Source organism: Fonsecaea pedrosoi (genome assembly GCF_000835455.1).
Source record: "Fonsecaea pedrosoi CBS 271.37 unplaced genomic scaffold supercont1.4, whole genome shotgun sequence".
Classification (NCBI taxonomy): Eukaryota; Fungi; Ascomycota; class Eurotiomycetes; order Chaetothyriales; family Herpotrichiellaceae; genus Fonsecaea; species Fonsecaea pedrosoi.
The window spans coordinates 2,265,763-2,281,175 of record NW_013550612.1 but is presented as its reverse complement, the minus strand read 5'-3'; the positions used below and the strand labels follow the sequence as shown (position 1 = coordinate 2,281,175).

At 50.4% G+C, this 15,413-nt stretch overlaps 4 protein-coding genes across 4 annotated transcripts; 2 read left to right on the top strand and 2 right to left on the bottom strand.

Moving 5' to 3' along the window:
* Positions 1-236: 236 nt before the first annotated feature.
* On the bottom strand, positions 237-866 carry Z517_06631 (uncharacterized protein; the record flags this gene model as incomplete). Its single annotated transcript, XM_013428370.1, has 1 exon — positions 237-866. One exon carries the CDS (start codon positions 864-866, stop codon positions 237-239), a length of 630 nt encoding a protein of 209 aa, XP_013283824.1.
* Positions 867-2,728: 1,862 nt separating this feature from the next.
* Z517_06630 (uncharacterized protein) lies at positions 2,729-3,175 on the top strand (the record flags this gene model as incomplete). Its single annotated transcript, XM_013428369.1, has 1 exon — positions 2,729-3,175. One exon carries the CDS (start codon positions 2,729-2,731, stop codon positions 3,173-3,175), a length of 447 nt encoding a protein of 148 aa, XP_013283823.1.
* Positions 3,176-3,512: 337 nt separating this feature from the next.
* On the bottom strand, positions 3,513-4,370 carry Z517_06629 (uncharacterized protein; the record flags this gene model as incomplete). Its single annotated transcript, XM_013428368.1, has 1 exon — positions 3,513-4,370. The coding sequence occupies one exon, from the start codon at positions 4,368-4,370 to the stop codon at positions 3,513-3,515; it is 858 nt and encodes a 285-aa protein (XP_013283822.1).
* Positions 4,371-5,732: 1,362 nt separating this feature from the next.
* On the top strand, positions 5,733-15,080 carry Z517_06628 (uncharacterized protein; the record flags this gene model as incomplete). The annotated part of the gene is made up of 1 exon (XM_013428367.1): positions 5,733-15,080. One exon carries the CDS (start codon positions 5,733-5,735, stop codon positions 15,078-15,080), a length of 9,348 nt encoding a protein of 3,115 aa, XP_013283821.1.
* Between the last annotated feature and the right edge of the window lie 333 nt (positions 15,081-15,413).

Sequence of the window (15,413 nt, the reverse complement as noted above, 5' to 3'; positions counted from 1 at the left end):
TACGATGGGCCAGGAGCAAGGGTTCTGGCAATTCTTTGCTTCAGGTGCTGTGCTGTGGGATTGTGAGTGTGCTCAAAGCGTGGAGCTCTTTCAGAGATTAGCATTGCTACGAAAATACCTTTCTAATGTCAGATATTTCTTTTGTGGCGGGAGATTTTCTATCTTCTATCGTAGATGGTAATGACGCCGCGTGGTATCTTGAGTCTATCCGTGTTCTCCTTGCGCTGCCATGATTTCTACACACCTGCATTTTTCAATTGCTGCGTGATATGCCCGTTGGCTCCTCTCCCGCCCATTGGATCACGTTTCGGTGTGGTCGCTCCGTTCTCTTTTGTCTTGTCCTTCGTCTGCGAGAAGTCGCCCTCTGCAACAGCTCTGTCCACATCCGCAAATCCCTCATCGATCTCGACTTCCTCGTCCTCGTCGATGCCCATCCAAGCACGCATCTTGTCTCGTTTGAATGCTTCGAAGTCCCACTCTTGCGGCTCCAACGTCTCTTCACCTTCCAGCCATACATATGTTTGTGCTTCGACTTCTTCCAGGACTTCCGGGTCGTTGCTGTCTTCTTCGGGTGCAGCCTGATCCAGTTCCACGTCTTTCAGGACTTGCACCTTCACCACGTCCCTCTTGTACTGGCTGCCCTCGAAGATGTCCAGGCGGTAGATATCACCCTGCGTCAATCCCGTCACCAGGCTCCCCCGTACCCTGGAGTCGGAATGAGGTATGATGGCGGGGTAGTCTGCGTGTTTGACTCTGTGTCGACGGTAGTTCTGCAGCATGGCGGGACGCACGGTGATCAGGTCTTTCTGCCATGCCTCTGGAGTGTGGGTTCCGTGGATCACTCGGTGGAGGACGCCGGGGGCCATGAGCGTGCCTTTTGATGCCTTGGTTAGAAGGAGGAATGTGGGAGGAGAGGGTGATTACCATAGAAAAAGGCCGTGTAGTCGCCCATCCTTCCAGCAAGTCGGTGATTCCACGTAAATTACCTCGTACAGGGCTGGCACTAGTTGAGAAGCGACTGGGCTAGAAGGAAGCCAAAGGGTGTTTGTATGAAGAGATTGGGAGATACTTAGAAGAATATCTGAATATATGGCATGAATCTAGGCTCCCGTATTCCGAGCAAACTCACCCCCGTGTAGCTCTGAGGCGAAAGTCGTGCCGGTTCTTTGCTCTCTACCAGGTGAACCGCCCACTGCCCCTCAAGGCTGGGTGGCTGCAGGTCGATAGCAATCAAGAATTTTCTAAGCAGGAAGGCGCGCCGATATCCGCGCTCGTGTTTGCTCCACACGACGTCTCTCTCACGCTTTTTGGCACTAGTAGCGTCCACCTTGGTTGCTGGATGAACATTTGCAACTCTACGATCATGTGTTGTTAGTTCCTCTATTCGCATCTGTTTACGCGACCATCACTGTGGCGGCTTCATCTCTGTCAAGAATAGTCTGTACAAAGAACTATTTAGCGACGCTTTTTCTCGAGACAGTACCATTCGTCCATATCATGTATCTTCCCGAAACCTCTTAAGCTTGAAAACCCAGTGCTGGGTGCTCTTTATAGTATACATACCTTCAAAGAATCGACTAGATCCACTAGCCACGAGAAATCAAACAGGTGAAATATAGCCTTTAGCTCGATCACAATCACTCTGTGGCATTTTGAATACTGCTGCTCTTCCTTGTTGGAACGCGATGTGATGGCTTCTTTGCTTTCGAGGACATCGCTGTACCAAAGCGACGTGACCATTGATGTAACACTTATGGCTTTCCTGAGTAGACGTTGTAATGGTTACGAGGCTGGTGGTCTAAGGGGGGTCCAGCCTCGTGCGTCTGCCATCCGCTGCCATCCAGCTTGGCAACCTCGAACTTTCCGCAATGGGTAAGCGGAGCCCGTTGTCTTTCCCTTGAATGAGCCTATGGCCTATGTCGGCATTTCCCATGACATCGATACTGGAAAGTATACTAGGTACGAGTCTGCCCGTCAGTCATGTCAGATGCTGACAACTTTAATTCCATCTTCAGTCAATCCCATCATCCCAAACACCAGGAGGAAGCAGGACTATGTATCACCACTGACCTCTCAAGATATCTTAGTTGTCGTGGACATTTGGCCACTGGTGGTTGCTGAGCATGGAATACGCAAAGTTATTAGCACCTTCAACTCCTGGTTGCTCTGAGAACTAGAATCACTTCCCAAGCAGATGTTAGACCTCTCAGGCTGGAAATATAAGGCTGACCAAGATGCGGGAAGGAACGAATATGGTTTTTGCATCTGACTGTGGCCAGCAGGTCGGTCAGCAGGCTGCCTCTTGGCAGGAAAGCGCCCTCGCAATATCCATTGTGTTATCCCAGACACACCGCATCGCTGCGGTGGGAGACTTGTCTCATTATAGAACCAGGGAAATCTCTCCACCTGAGGGAAGCTACGACACTCTAGCCATACTACCACGGCAGAACAAGAAGTGTAGCTAGAAACGATAGTGGGAAATACATTCGAGCATAGCCAGTACGAGATAAATCAAGAGCAGTCAGTCCAACGATGCAGCTCCCAACATTGAGTATAGCCCTGCTGGCTCTTCGGACACTTGGTGTTTCTGCCGCAGCCTTGAAAGCGCGGGTATGTTCCTGATCATCCCTCTCGGGGTTTGTGGGTTGTTGACTAAATTTGAGGATTACAAGCTCACACATACTCAGATCGACTATAACCTCGCTGGAGACGACTCACAGTTGGCTATATGCGGTTCCAAGCTGCGCAGCCGAGTGTGAAACCCTCTGTTCCGATCCCATCACCCTGCCATGTTCATCGCGCCACTAACACCCTTACGATCCTCGTCTGGGAAGACGACACTCTCCCTCTCGGCCTGACCTCCATTACCATCGGCACCGCGACCACCGCGACCGGAACCACCGTCCCCCTCACTGTTACAGTCTCGCTCAGAGGCAGCGGCACCACGGTCTTAGACAGTCCTCTCAAGAGCGCCACCCTGGTTTCCAGCGTCGTGCATGATTCGTCTCTCGCGGCGTTCTCGTCTGCCGAATGCATTTTCTACGCCGGCAGTGTAAATCTCGGGCACGGGGCGTCCGCGTCTATTGTTGGTATCGTGGCATCGGCATCGACTCATGACGACGGCTCGAAGGTGACGTTCGATGAAGTGGTTTGTATGACTTGCAGCTACTCTTGACACGTGAATGATGGTCAAGACGTGTTGTGGAACAAATGCCGCCCTGTATTGTTGGGTTTGTACTTCTTCCGCCAAAATTTCATGTCAAGATAAAAACGCATGAATCGAATATGAGAAACGATGGCGAAAAGATGGATTCGGAAGATGGACTGTATATCCAAGAAGCAGACATAAAGGATAACAATTCATTCGATTGTATCAAGCATAAAGCATAAAGAAGTGCTAGGCAGGATATCAGTATGAAAAGCAATGCCGAACCTCGTAAACCTCGTCTCAATCAATGACAATAACCAGCAGCCCTTCCGTGACCGCATCCCTGAATCCTTGAAAAGCAGTCCTAGAACAATAGTCCACCAAGAAGCAAACCTCCAAGCAACCCTCCCGCAATGGGCAGTCCATATCCACCTCCCGGATAAGCGCCGTATGGACGATTATAGGGATAGCCTGGTCGAATAAATCTGGCGTTGGGGTCCGCATATGGTCCGCTTGAATAAGGGTTGACACCATAACCCCTTGGTCCGTATCCGCCATATCCATAGCCAGGACCCCCGGGAGGCTCCACGTAGATGTTCTTGCCGTCTCTGTCTTTGGCGAAGAACTGAGGCTGACCTGTCATTTGTGCTCGCTGCATAGCTTGTCGCAACCTCATATGTGCTTCGTAATATTGTCTCTCTTCTTCTGCGCGTTGCGCACGACTGCGCACACGTTCCTCGTGCGTTGTGCCGGTGACTTTATCTTTCAGTTTCTCGCCAAAGGTCTTCTTTTGACCGGCTTGTTGTGAGGAGGATGGCCGGGCGGGGAGTTCTGGTGGGTATTGTTCGTCTTCGGAGTGGTCGGCGGAATGTGGTGCCTGTCTTCTCAACCTATCCTCTTCTTCTTGCAGTCTTTCGCGTTCCTCTGTGCTCAAACCCTTCAGGACTTCGGGGATATCTAACGGGTGCTCCCAGTATGATTTGGGTGGCTCGACATTTGTGTTCACGAAGAACTGGTGGTTTTCCTTGGGATCGTACTGCCGTACCCACCCTTCGGGTAAAGGTCTCTGAAGGTCCTCCATCGAGCGGCGGGCTTCTGTTGGGATCCCATTTTTTGCAGACGGCACTTCTAGGTGGGATGATTTCTGTGGTTTCGAGGACGTTGTGGCCGAAGAGCCAGTAGCCTGGTCGTAGGTTGGTGGGGGTTCTGCTGGCGCGGACATGTTGAGTGTAGAGATAGAAAGTGTAGGACAGGTTCAGAGTCGGTAGGGTGGTAGATTTAAATGCCTACTGCTAGCTGCCTGCGGAATCAGGGAGATGTGCAGAGAAGTGAGAAGCGCGACAGAAATACAAATCGCGGGTTGAGGCTCAGACGGTGATAGTGACGCAGATGGCCCTTCTCGGAGTAATCGGGAGCTGTGGTGCCTGAGAAACTGACCAATCAAGCTCACATTATACAGGCTCAGCCACACTTGATCCACCAATGAAATCCCGGAAACGGAGAGACTGTGGCGACCTCGCTTGACCCAATCAGGCGTCATGTTGCGAGTCGTGCGAGTCCAAATCCAACCTCCAAACTTCCTTCGTTGCTTGCTTTACATCCTTTCACAGAGCTCGCCACCATCGTGTTCGTCCGAGGACCTTGAAGTCTCTTTTTCGAATGTGAATTGGGACAACTTTGTCCTCGAATCTGCAACATGCAACCCACACAAATACCTCAGCGCCGCTGCGCTAGAAGTGGACACGAACAGCGATTCCATCATCCTAATGTGCTTACCTCGCTAGTGCCATCTGAACCAAACCCACGATAGACTCCAACGAAGCTTGTGTTGAATACACATGTAAGGAACAACTTTGCAGGCTCAGGATCGGCGATCCGCTTTCGAAACGCCCTTGGGTTGGGCGAATTCGCGACCTCGAAGAGAAAGGCTGCCCTCTATGCAGGGTCTTCTGCTCTAACATTCTGTATTCCATATTACCTGTAGGATCGCTATACTAATGGCTAGAGCTATAAGGCACCATTGACCACCAGGACCCCAAAATCCCTACCGAAATTAAATATACAACTCCTGGTTCGGCGAGCTGCACCGTAGCAGACGATGCATTCAGCCGCGGCGACAACAGTAACATGATGCCTGGCCACTATACAAGCTCTGAGTTTTTTTACTACCGCCAAGAGATCAAAATGATTCAGGAGACAATGCTCACGCTGGGTGAAGGTCGAAGAGCTTGGCAAATGGAGGTGAAGACAACCTGGCTCATCGTCCACGACCAGTGATTCTGCCACACCCGATGTCAATTTTGGATCACTATACATTCACTTGACAGGCTTCTCTGTTTATCTGCCAAGACTATCTCCTGTCAACCAGAGGTCACAATCAATTTCGTTCCAATATCCTCTCCTGAAATTCCAGTCTGCCAAACCACACCTACCTCTTGTACAAGCCTTCTTCATCGTCTTCAACTTCTTGATCAACCTTGAATCTACAGCTTGCAGCCTGTTCCATAGAGATCGAATCTCGCAACGTTATCCGGGGGAAAGCAGCATCTTGCTGCTTGTCCCTCGGCAAGTTTCCACTGACACAATGAGAGCCGAAGCCGTGAGCTTCGTGTTCGAACACGTGTTCCTTCCCCCGAAACTACCACAAGAACATCACGGCGAATCAGGCGCTAATGATCTCCTGAAAGAGATCTTAGATGCCGCGCGCGACTTTACGCTTTCCTTTTCTGTCTATAGGCACGAGCGCCCCATCTGGAGGCGACTCTCACGCTCACTAGTCAAGTGGGTCGACATCTACCACCAAGGTGCCCCATGTCGCGAAGTCGTTACTAGTACCCTTGAACATAGGCATCAAGATGGTGAGAGCTTTTACAAGGATCATCAGTCACTGCTAATCAGCCTTCCAGATGTTTTGCTTTTCTACATTCAACCCCAAAATGCCGCCATCCTGATTCGAAGCAAGCCAAACGGAGCCATCTTCGAGTGCTTTGAGGTGCTTGCAAAGACTGATGCGGTTCTCAGTGCTAAAGACGCCGTCATTCGACACTTCCCAGCACGATCGGTATTTTTGTCGAAGTCGAAACTCGAGGATTCTTCCTTCATCAAAAGCCTTGGAGATGCCATCTATATGCTGTCAGTTGAACCATTGAAAATGGCTATGGAAACCACGAAGAAGGCAAACAATACTGTGGTTGAGGAGCGGCAATCTGCCCATCCTCGAGCAGTCTCCGAGTGGCTGTTCAGTGTCTTGGGTGGCTGTGGAAAAACGGCGTCGAGTTTGCCCATCCGCAAACGCGTTCACGATGATGTTTGCTGGAAAAATGCCCACTTACCTTGGCGCCGGTCAGGTGTTTGGCTAGCTGCCAAAGTTGCCCTTCACATCGCCCTCGTCAACGCAGACCTCGAAGGTGAGGGACATTGCCATTACAAAAACTTCATGTTATTCTTCTTGTCTCGGATAGCAGCTGGTATTGCGGCCATCGACAATAGACCCGACGTTCTCCACGTCCTGCGTGTGAAATTGGCTAGGCGAAATGCCAAACTGGGACTGTTCACGCTGGGATTTGTCCAAAAAGCCGTCAACTCGACCCTAGACCTACTCGACAACAGTATCCGCAGTCAATGGGCCGAGACTGTCGATAGAGACAAAGTTGTCGTTCGACCTGTCCCTCTCACCGAAGTATCAGACCACCTGGTGTTGAAGAACAGTTGCTCCATAATACACAACATCTGGAGTCGCTCTCGAAAAGGTTTCAAGTACTCACTCACTTCTTACACCCCTCCGTCATCCGGTAGAATGGTGTTGTCAAAGTACCAACTACCGGAAGTCGAGATCTTTACACAGGCTAAAGACGTCCTCTTTTGTCTTGTCGACTTTGAGCTCTGGGTTGAGGAGTGTTTGAGCAGCTGGATAGCGGTCAACGCGTCCACTACAGCCGCATGCCGCAGCCTGTATGGACTGATACAGAAGTATTATGCTGTAGCCAAGAAGAACTACCAGCTACATGCGGAGCGAATGTCCATTATGCTCCTTACGGTGTTCGAATTGTGGATGGCCCTGGACATCATTGCAACTACTTCATATCCGCTCCTCTTGGAGTATCCACAGGAGATTCCTGTCACTCTCTTTGGACCTCTTCTTCTCAGCAATCGAACTGAACTGGACAGACTGTCAAAGGTGGAACTCTACATCAAATCAAGACGATCACGGTGTGCCCACACCAGCCCTTCTCTCTTCGTCGATCCGTCACCAGGCTGCTTTGCTGTGAGATTTTACGACCAATCTTCTGATCTGCAGGCGCTACGTGCTACGGTCGAAGAAGATGCTCATCAAGCACGGAGAGCCAAGTCTGACGAGTGGGAGTCGAAAAAGAAGACATTTGACAGAATGATGAGAGAAGTCGATGGAATGAAATGTGGCGTCTTCATCCCCAAAGGGATCGACAGGTACGGAAAGCCATATGTTGGCAGGCCTCGACATGACAAGAAATGCCAGAAATGTAAACAGGAACAGCAAGCCAAGGACCTCCAGATATCCAAACACGAATGGCCTCTCCCAGACGACGAGACCCTGTGCAAAACAGTGATCTTTGAGCTTGCCGCCCCCGAAGCGATTGTCTCCTGGCGAGATGCCACATTTTTCTTGCTTCAAGATGTTTGCAGAACCCCCCAAGTCACCGGGTCGGCGTCCAAGCAGGGACTACTCTCGTACGGACCACTTGAGAAGTACGCCCAACGGAGAAATCGACGGATCACTCTGGCATCCTCTGTAAAGCCCGTTCTGAAATCACACTATCTCAAGGCCTCATTAAATGTTGACCCCGTCTTGGTCAGCAACGGCCTTCGCCCTAGGATGCATGATGCTTCGAATCCGGCTCTATGGACAGCAGACCAGACCGGAAATCCTTCGTTGCGAAGCTATTGCTATATCAAACTCCCAGACTCTCCAAACAGTGTCTTTAATGGCTATGTCAACTTCACCAGCCATACACAAAACCAAGTCATCTCTCAACAGTCCAAGTGCCCTACAGAGATGGGCTCTCATGAATTTGTGCTCTTGGGATCGCTAAGATCTGGGGAAAGACTCCAACTACTCAATCTTCTTGGAGCAATCACCTCCGCAGAAATCGACCTCAACTCTCCCTCAACAGCTCTTGTCTTTCGTTACGCTATCTCTCAAGTTGGTCAAGCATGTCCTACTTCGCTGCTACGTGAATCTCAGGTTGTACTTGAGGAAGAGCACTTTACGTCTTCGTTGCTGGACGCCCTCAACAGTGCATTCAAAAGAATAGAAGCGAATTTCAAAGAAGTGGCGGCGGCGGCTATATTGCTAGAAGTGGCCCTCAAGGTTATGTCGCTGTCGTCGTTTTCAGACGCCACGAAGCGCTGCATGGACCTTGTTCTCTGGATTCGTCGCTCTGGTCTATGTTGGATACGCCAGATGACCAAACTCTACGCTGAACGGAAAAATGCTCGTGCTGACAGCTCTACTCTCGGAGACCTTTCACGTCAGATATTGCATGCATGCATTCTTTGTCGTCACACGTATACCGTCGATACAGAGGCGCAAGCTTCCATGTTCTCTGACCAGGATGCTGTGGCAGACTATGTGGAGGCTTCTGTTCACCTGCACACGCACCGAAAATCCCAGCCTGCCACAAAGTCCCGCAGCAGTGAAGCACAGCTTTTGAATGATGCGTACCTTGCGAGACGAAACGAGAAACATCTTCAAGCCAGCCTCGAGCTCCATCAGTCCGCAATTACAGATGGTATCAAGAGATTTTGGACAACAGCTAGGTTCACTAACAAGTGGCAGACAGTTCACTCAGATGATTCCTCCTGGATTTCAAATCGGACTTCTTCTAAAGTCGTTCACTACAATCTAGTCTCCGGCAGCCTTCTTGTCTCCGGACGGGCGATTTCTCAGCTACCTGCTCGGTATACTTCTGATCCACTCTACCGCTCCATCTTTGGCGATGTAGACTTGGACGCTTTCGCTGCTGATATCGACGACATGGAGTACATGACCAAGGATGATTTTCATGGCCATCGTGTCTATTTCGGCTTGCGTGGTGACGTTCTACTCATCCGTTCGCAGCAAAACGATAATACTTTCGAGGCAATCAATCGCAATCACTTTCTAGAAGACCTTCCGCGAGTTATCGTCGAGAACACTACCCCCTGGATGTCCTTGCGTGACGGCACCGTGGTTTTCCGTCCTCGGGCGCGACCTTTCCACTCAGAAGAATGCAACTGGATCCTGAGCACTAATCTTCATGCAAGGTCTATGACATCCATGTATGCCGGCCAGAAGTATTTGATAGATACCCATAGTTCAGTTGGGTCAACTATTTGCGAAGCTCTCAGACCGATTGAGCAATCGGCACACATCCTCATCACATTCAGCCAAAACTCGACAATCGAGATTGAGCTTCCTCGCCATCACCTGCATTTTTACGTCGACTTTGAAGGTCGTATGGTTTGCAAAGAGCTTTCTGCCTTCATAGACTTTGACCAAACATTAGGAACACTCTATGGATTCAAGTCTCGTCTAATTCTGCGATCGACGAGTAAGATTGCTGGATCAAACCTGAGAACAGTTCTCATCCCACACGGTGATGTGAGAATAGTTGCCGCACCGCCTCATATCTCCGCTCAGGTCCAGTTGGGAGACACCGATTCTGTTACCTTTTCGCAGTTCCGCGTCGATGCTAGACTCGGGCAGCTAATTGGTCAAGATCTGGAAGCACATCTCTACAAGGCATACCTACATGCAGTGACAAGCTTTGTGGAGCCTGACTCTCTGACCGGCAGGACGGGCACTGAAGAGAGCCTGTTCGCTTTGTCAGATGCCATCTGCTACACATGCCAGCCATTGTCGCCGCGTGCCCATGCCATATTATCTTTGATTGCTCGGCTTACACCAGGGAGGAGCTTCTACCCTCCCCATCTCAAAACTATGCAGACCATCACTTTTAACGGTGTCCTACCAGTCATGGCCCAACGTGATATCTTCTTTGGGACAATCCACGCTATTATCGCACACAACATGAAGGCAGATTGGTTGTTTGATTCTCAAGTGAGTGCCATATCATACAATGGGGACTATGCATTGCTGGACAGATCACATCACCGAACACGAAAGCTTTTCCCGAGCGAAGCTGTTACATCAACGTCTCTCCCCGTCGAGGACAAAGATTATCGTGCACGGGATCGAGATCTAGATGACGACTATTATGCGTCGGCTGCTATGGCCAACCTTATTGAGACCTCGCCTTCCACGTTTGATGTCAGTACGTCTTGGAAAAGTACAATTCAGCTTTGGAAAGATGTCAAAGGATTCAACGAGGAATTCACCTTCAACTCATTTTCAGGTCTCTTGAACCAGGACCTTAAAGAACTCTTCCCTCGTCTAATGAGCCTATGCAGATCCCCGTCTGCCTCAAAAGAAAATGTCATGCTGGTCTTGTCATTGTTAGCATTCAAGCAACCTGCGATTGAAGCGCAGTTGAGATCACTCTTTGCATTTGCGACTTCGCCTGTTCTCAAGGGCCTCCCAGCCCCGGAACACAATTCATACGACTTGAGAGACGGCTACAGCTACAATCACAAGGAGATCTCGACACTCATTTTTCAATGTCGGAAACCATTCGTCCCGAGCAAGGCATCCGTAAATGCGGAAAACGATGAAGAAGCGATCGCGGAACAGCGACGGCAGTTTGATCAGGAGCTCAACAATCAGCGCGAGTCGATCCTGGAAGCTGCACAAGAATCCTGGCCGAATGACACCGTTCGGTTCCCCCCAAAGGGGTCTTTGAATCACTACGAGATTTCGGATCTGACAATGCTGCTGAATGGGAGGTTTGCCGTTTGGCACAAAAATCATGTCTTTTTGCAACTCCTCGAGAATTACGACAATGAGCTCAGAGGTTTTAGCAGCGTCTGGAATGGCCAAGATGTCCCGGACCTCATTGTCGACCTCGGGCCTGCCAGCCCTTGTTCACGTCAAAATACTCACTTTTCGCTGCTTGACCTCATGGTCGTGACGCCAGTCACCATGCAGGCTTTCAGCGACAGCAAGCCTACTGAATTAGATGGAGATTTATCATCACAGCTTGTGTCTCGAAAGACTACACCTCAATTCCTGGATTCTAACCAAGCTCGTTCTAGCTTGGAAGAACTAGAAGCTATTGCTGAAGAGTTACTTTCCGATACCTCTACAGCCGTACGTGATTACGGGAGTTTTTTGAATGACAGCAACCAGGCTATGAAGTGCCGGTTGGGCCAGGACACGATCAAGATGGAAGTGCCTTCTGGTGAGGTTCTGGCTCAAAAGCTTGAGGAGTCTAGAGCCCGAATCTCCTACATTCTTTGTCGAACCCGCAAGTTATTGAGACCGCGTGTCGACACGCAAGAGGCTCTCGTAGCAGCAAGACTCTGGCCACAGGTATCTGAGTTGACATTGCTTCAGCTCCTCTCCGCTGACAATCGAAAGAAAGTACCGTCTTGCTGGATATCTGTTCTTCTCCAATTTGCAAGAGAGATTACGGCCGCTCAACGTGTGGAAAGATTACAAAAGTTCCTTGCTGCCGATGATGCGTTCGCTCTCAATAACGAGCTTGCAAATCCTGCACACTCTGCATGGTCGCCAGAGGAGTGGCCTGACTGGCTCCTTCTCGAGTGCCAAAACAACTTTCTCATTCGACCTGTGCAGATCCGTGTAGCAACTGAATTGCTCAAGCCGGAAAATGGTACTGTTCTACTGGGTATGGGTGAGGGAAAAACGAGTGTGATTTTAAATCTTGTGGTAACAGCACTTGCTCAAGGTTCGCATCTCGTCCGAGTCGTCGTGCTGAAACCACTTGCACAAGAAATGCTCCGGATCTTATCACGCTCTCTTGCAGGCTTGGTGGGAAGGAACCTCTACTATCTGCCCTTTTCCAGGCAGACCAATTTAACCGCTGAAACACCCCAGCGACTGATGAGCCTGTATCAGGAATGCCGGGAAGGGGGGGGTGTACTGCTGACTCTACCAGAATACCTGAACTCTTTTCGCCTTGTGGGCATAGATAAGCTGACACCGGACACTCACCATCTTGCTACCAACCTCATCGACGTTCAGAAATGGCTTGATTGCAATGCTAGAGACGTCCTCGACGAGTCCGACGAGCTGTTGAAACCTGGATACGAACTTGTCTACACGAGTGGGGAAGCAAACCTTCTCTCCGGAGCGCCAGACCGATGGAATGTTTCGTTGGAAGTCTTGTATTTGGTCCAGAAAAATGCGTATGCGCTTTTCAACCAGTGTCCAACCGGAATCGAAGTTGAAGCCCGAGGCCCAGGCGCTTTCCCCCATTTCAGAGTGCTCAACGATGATGGCGCGGCGGCAGTGGCAAAGTTCGTGACTGAGGCCATCGTCAATGGACAGCTTTCAGGCCTTTCTCTCGGCCACTGCGATCCAGAGGTGCTTCAAGCCATCAGCTCGTTCATTCTCAATGTGGACGTCGACGGGGCCCAATTTGAATTGATCACCCAACACTTTCGGAACTCCTCCAGACTCAACCTACTCTATGTGGCCAGAGGTCTGGTATCACATCAAATTTTGAGTCATGCTCTGCACAAACGCTGGCAGGTGAACTATGGGCTGGATCGGACTCGAACTTTGAGCGCAGTTCCGTATCGTGCCAAATCAGTTCCATCACCCAGTGCTGAGTTTGCACAGCCGGAAGCGGCAATCATCCTGACCGCACTGTCATTCTATTACACAGGCATTCTTCACCAGGACTTGAGGAGATGCCTTCTTATCTTGCTCAAGCTGCCAGATCCCGCTGACGCATACCATAATTGGGTGAAGCATTCCAAGCTTCCTGGAAAATACCGCAAAATCAACTCCATCAACCTAGATGATGCCACTTGCGTGGATACTCTGTATGCCCATCTACGCATCAACACCGAGTTGATCAATTTCTTTCTCCGACACGTTGTATTCCTTTCGGCAGCGAAAGAGTTTCGATACAAATTGTCCACCTCGGCTTGGGATCTGTGTAGAAACGAAGGAGTTCTTACAGTTGGCTTCGGTGGCACGTGCGACAGCAAAATACCAATCATACAGAAGGATCTTCCGGACTTGAGACACATCACAGCGTCAACTCTGTGTACCCTGTTGAGGTTTGATAACCGGAAATACTTCTGTGCCGCATCACCATCTGGTCAGAGGCTGACTACGAAGAAGTTGCTGCAACGCATCACTGCAGATGGACCACTCGATGTTATCATCGATGTGGGAGCTCAAATGCTAGAAGGAAATCTGGAGATCGCCCAGTTATGGCTGCTTCTGAGGCCGGAAAAGATAGCCACCATTTACTTTTCGGAACACGACGAGAAGATGGTATTGAATCGTGATGGCTCAACCGAACCACTTGCGTCTTCCATCTTCAAAGATGAGCTGAGAAGCTGTCTAATCTTTCTCGACGAGTTCCATACCAGGGGAACCGACTTTCTGCTTCCCGACAACTTTACCGCCGCCGTTCTGTTGGGACCAGGAATTCTGAAAGATAACCTGGCACAAGCCTGTATGCGCATGAGGAAGCTTGCCGTCTCTCAACGTGTCAGATTCTATGCTCCCCCGGAGGTCGACCAAGCAATTCGAAGCGTCAATAGAATTCCAACCGGAGAGCTTGACAGCCTGCATGTCGTCCGTTGGGCTATTCACCAGTCTTGTCTTGCTCTGAAAAAGCAAGATCCTCTTTACATATCTCGAGGGTTGCTTCACTCACGGCGGCGACTTGCTGCTGCCCGGCACATTTCGTCGAACGGAAAGATTGTGGATTCTCAACAGTATCTGAATACAGTTCGAGAACGAGAATGTCGCCCGGTCACTGAGCTGTATTGCGTGGGCGGGCATCACCGAGCGGAAATGCCGTTCGAGCCGACTATCCAGGAGAATCAAGATTTTGTTATTCAAGATCTGTGTCTAGAGTTCGAACGAATTGGGTCAGCAGACATTGACGACAGCGGGATCACGCAAGAACAGGAGCGAGAGGTCTTGCATGAAATTGAAGAAGAGAGAGAGGTGCAACGCCCTCGAGAGGTCCGTCCTGCCACTCCCAGCGTCTGTCAGGCTTTGCTGGATTTTATTCGAAATGGCCGGGATGGAGCTACTCTCGTCAAGCCCACAGAACTCCGCCCATGCTTCGAAATCCTGGTGCAGACCCGCCTCAGGCCTTACTACATGCCCTTGGAGTCTCCCACGCATGTGTGGGTAACTCTGGATTTCATGCGAACCATTGAATCTCATGACGGTTCTCGTGACGACGGTTTTTTGAGACCAGTGCAGTGGGTGTTGAAAATGGAGGGAATGGCACAACCTATCATCATCAGCCCGCATGAAGCCAACGCATTTTTGCCGGACATTCAGCGGTCGAAGAGATCGACCTTGTACATGTATCAGGCCCGTACCTCTCGGAACATGGCGTCGTTCGATAGCCTCGACATCTGCAAATTCCCGGCGAGAAACAATTCTGGCGAGATCAGCCCACAAGCCATTGCCCTGCTCGGCCTTTTTGCAGGTCAGCTGTACTTTTCTTCCTTTGAGCATTACCAGGAATTTTGTACGCTGACGGGGCTCTTTGATGGAGAGCGAACACTCCGCAAGCGACAGGTGGCAACCGACAACTTTGTGTCGCCTTCTTGTCGAAAAGCGAACGGGTGGACGGAATGTACTTTCCGGACCAGCCCTGTGCCTTGGATCAAGGAATTCATCGATATGCGACGAGCCGGAATCGAATGGACTCACACCCATATGGGACGAGTCATGGATGGTAAGATCTTGCGGAGGGAGGATTTTGAAGAGGTCGAAGAGGATTTCGAGGACGAGGCTGTGGTGCACGACATGGGTGAGTTGAGTCTTGGTGAGCAGGAAGAGAATGAATAGTCGCTATTACGGAAGGGGAGTGCAAGTGTGTGTTGTGGCGTGGCGCGGCTCAACGCAGCGGGTGTCGGTACGCTTCGTGCAACAGGGCTGGACTACTTTCGACACTTGTCAGAGTCTACTTGGAGTGTTCAGTGGGTGATTGAGTCGCTGGGCCAGTTGGTGGAGTGCTGGATGGGCAGAAAGAAAGCTTGCTATGCATCCACAAAGGCGAATCATCGAACAGACGAAACACCAGGGGAGTTCGCTGGATATGTCGAGCCTGACCTACCATTCACCACTCAGATGATTGCTGGAACTTACGCCGGAGGGAACAAAATCAGATGTCAAAACCAA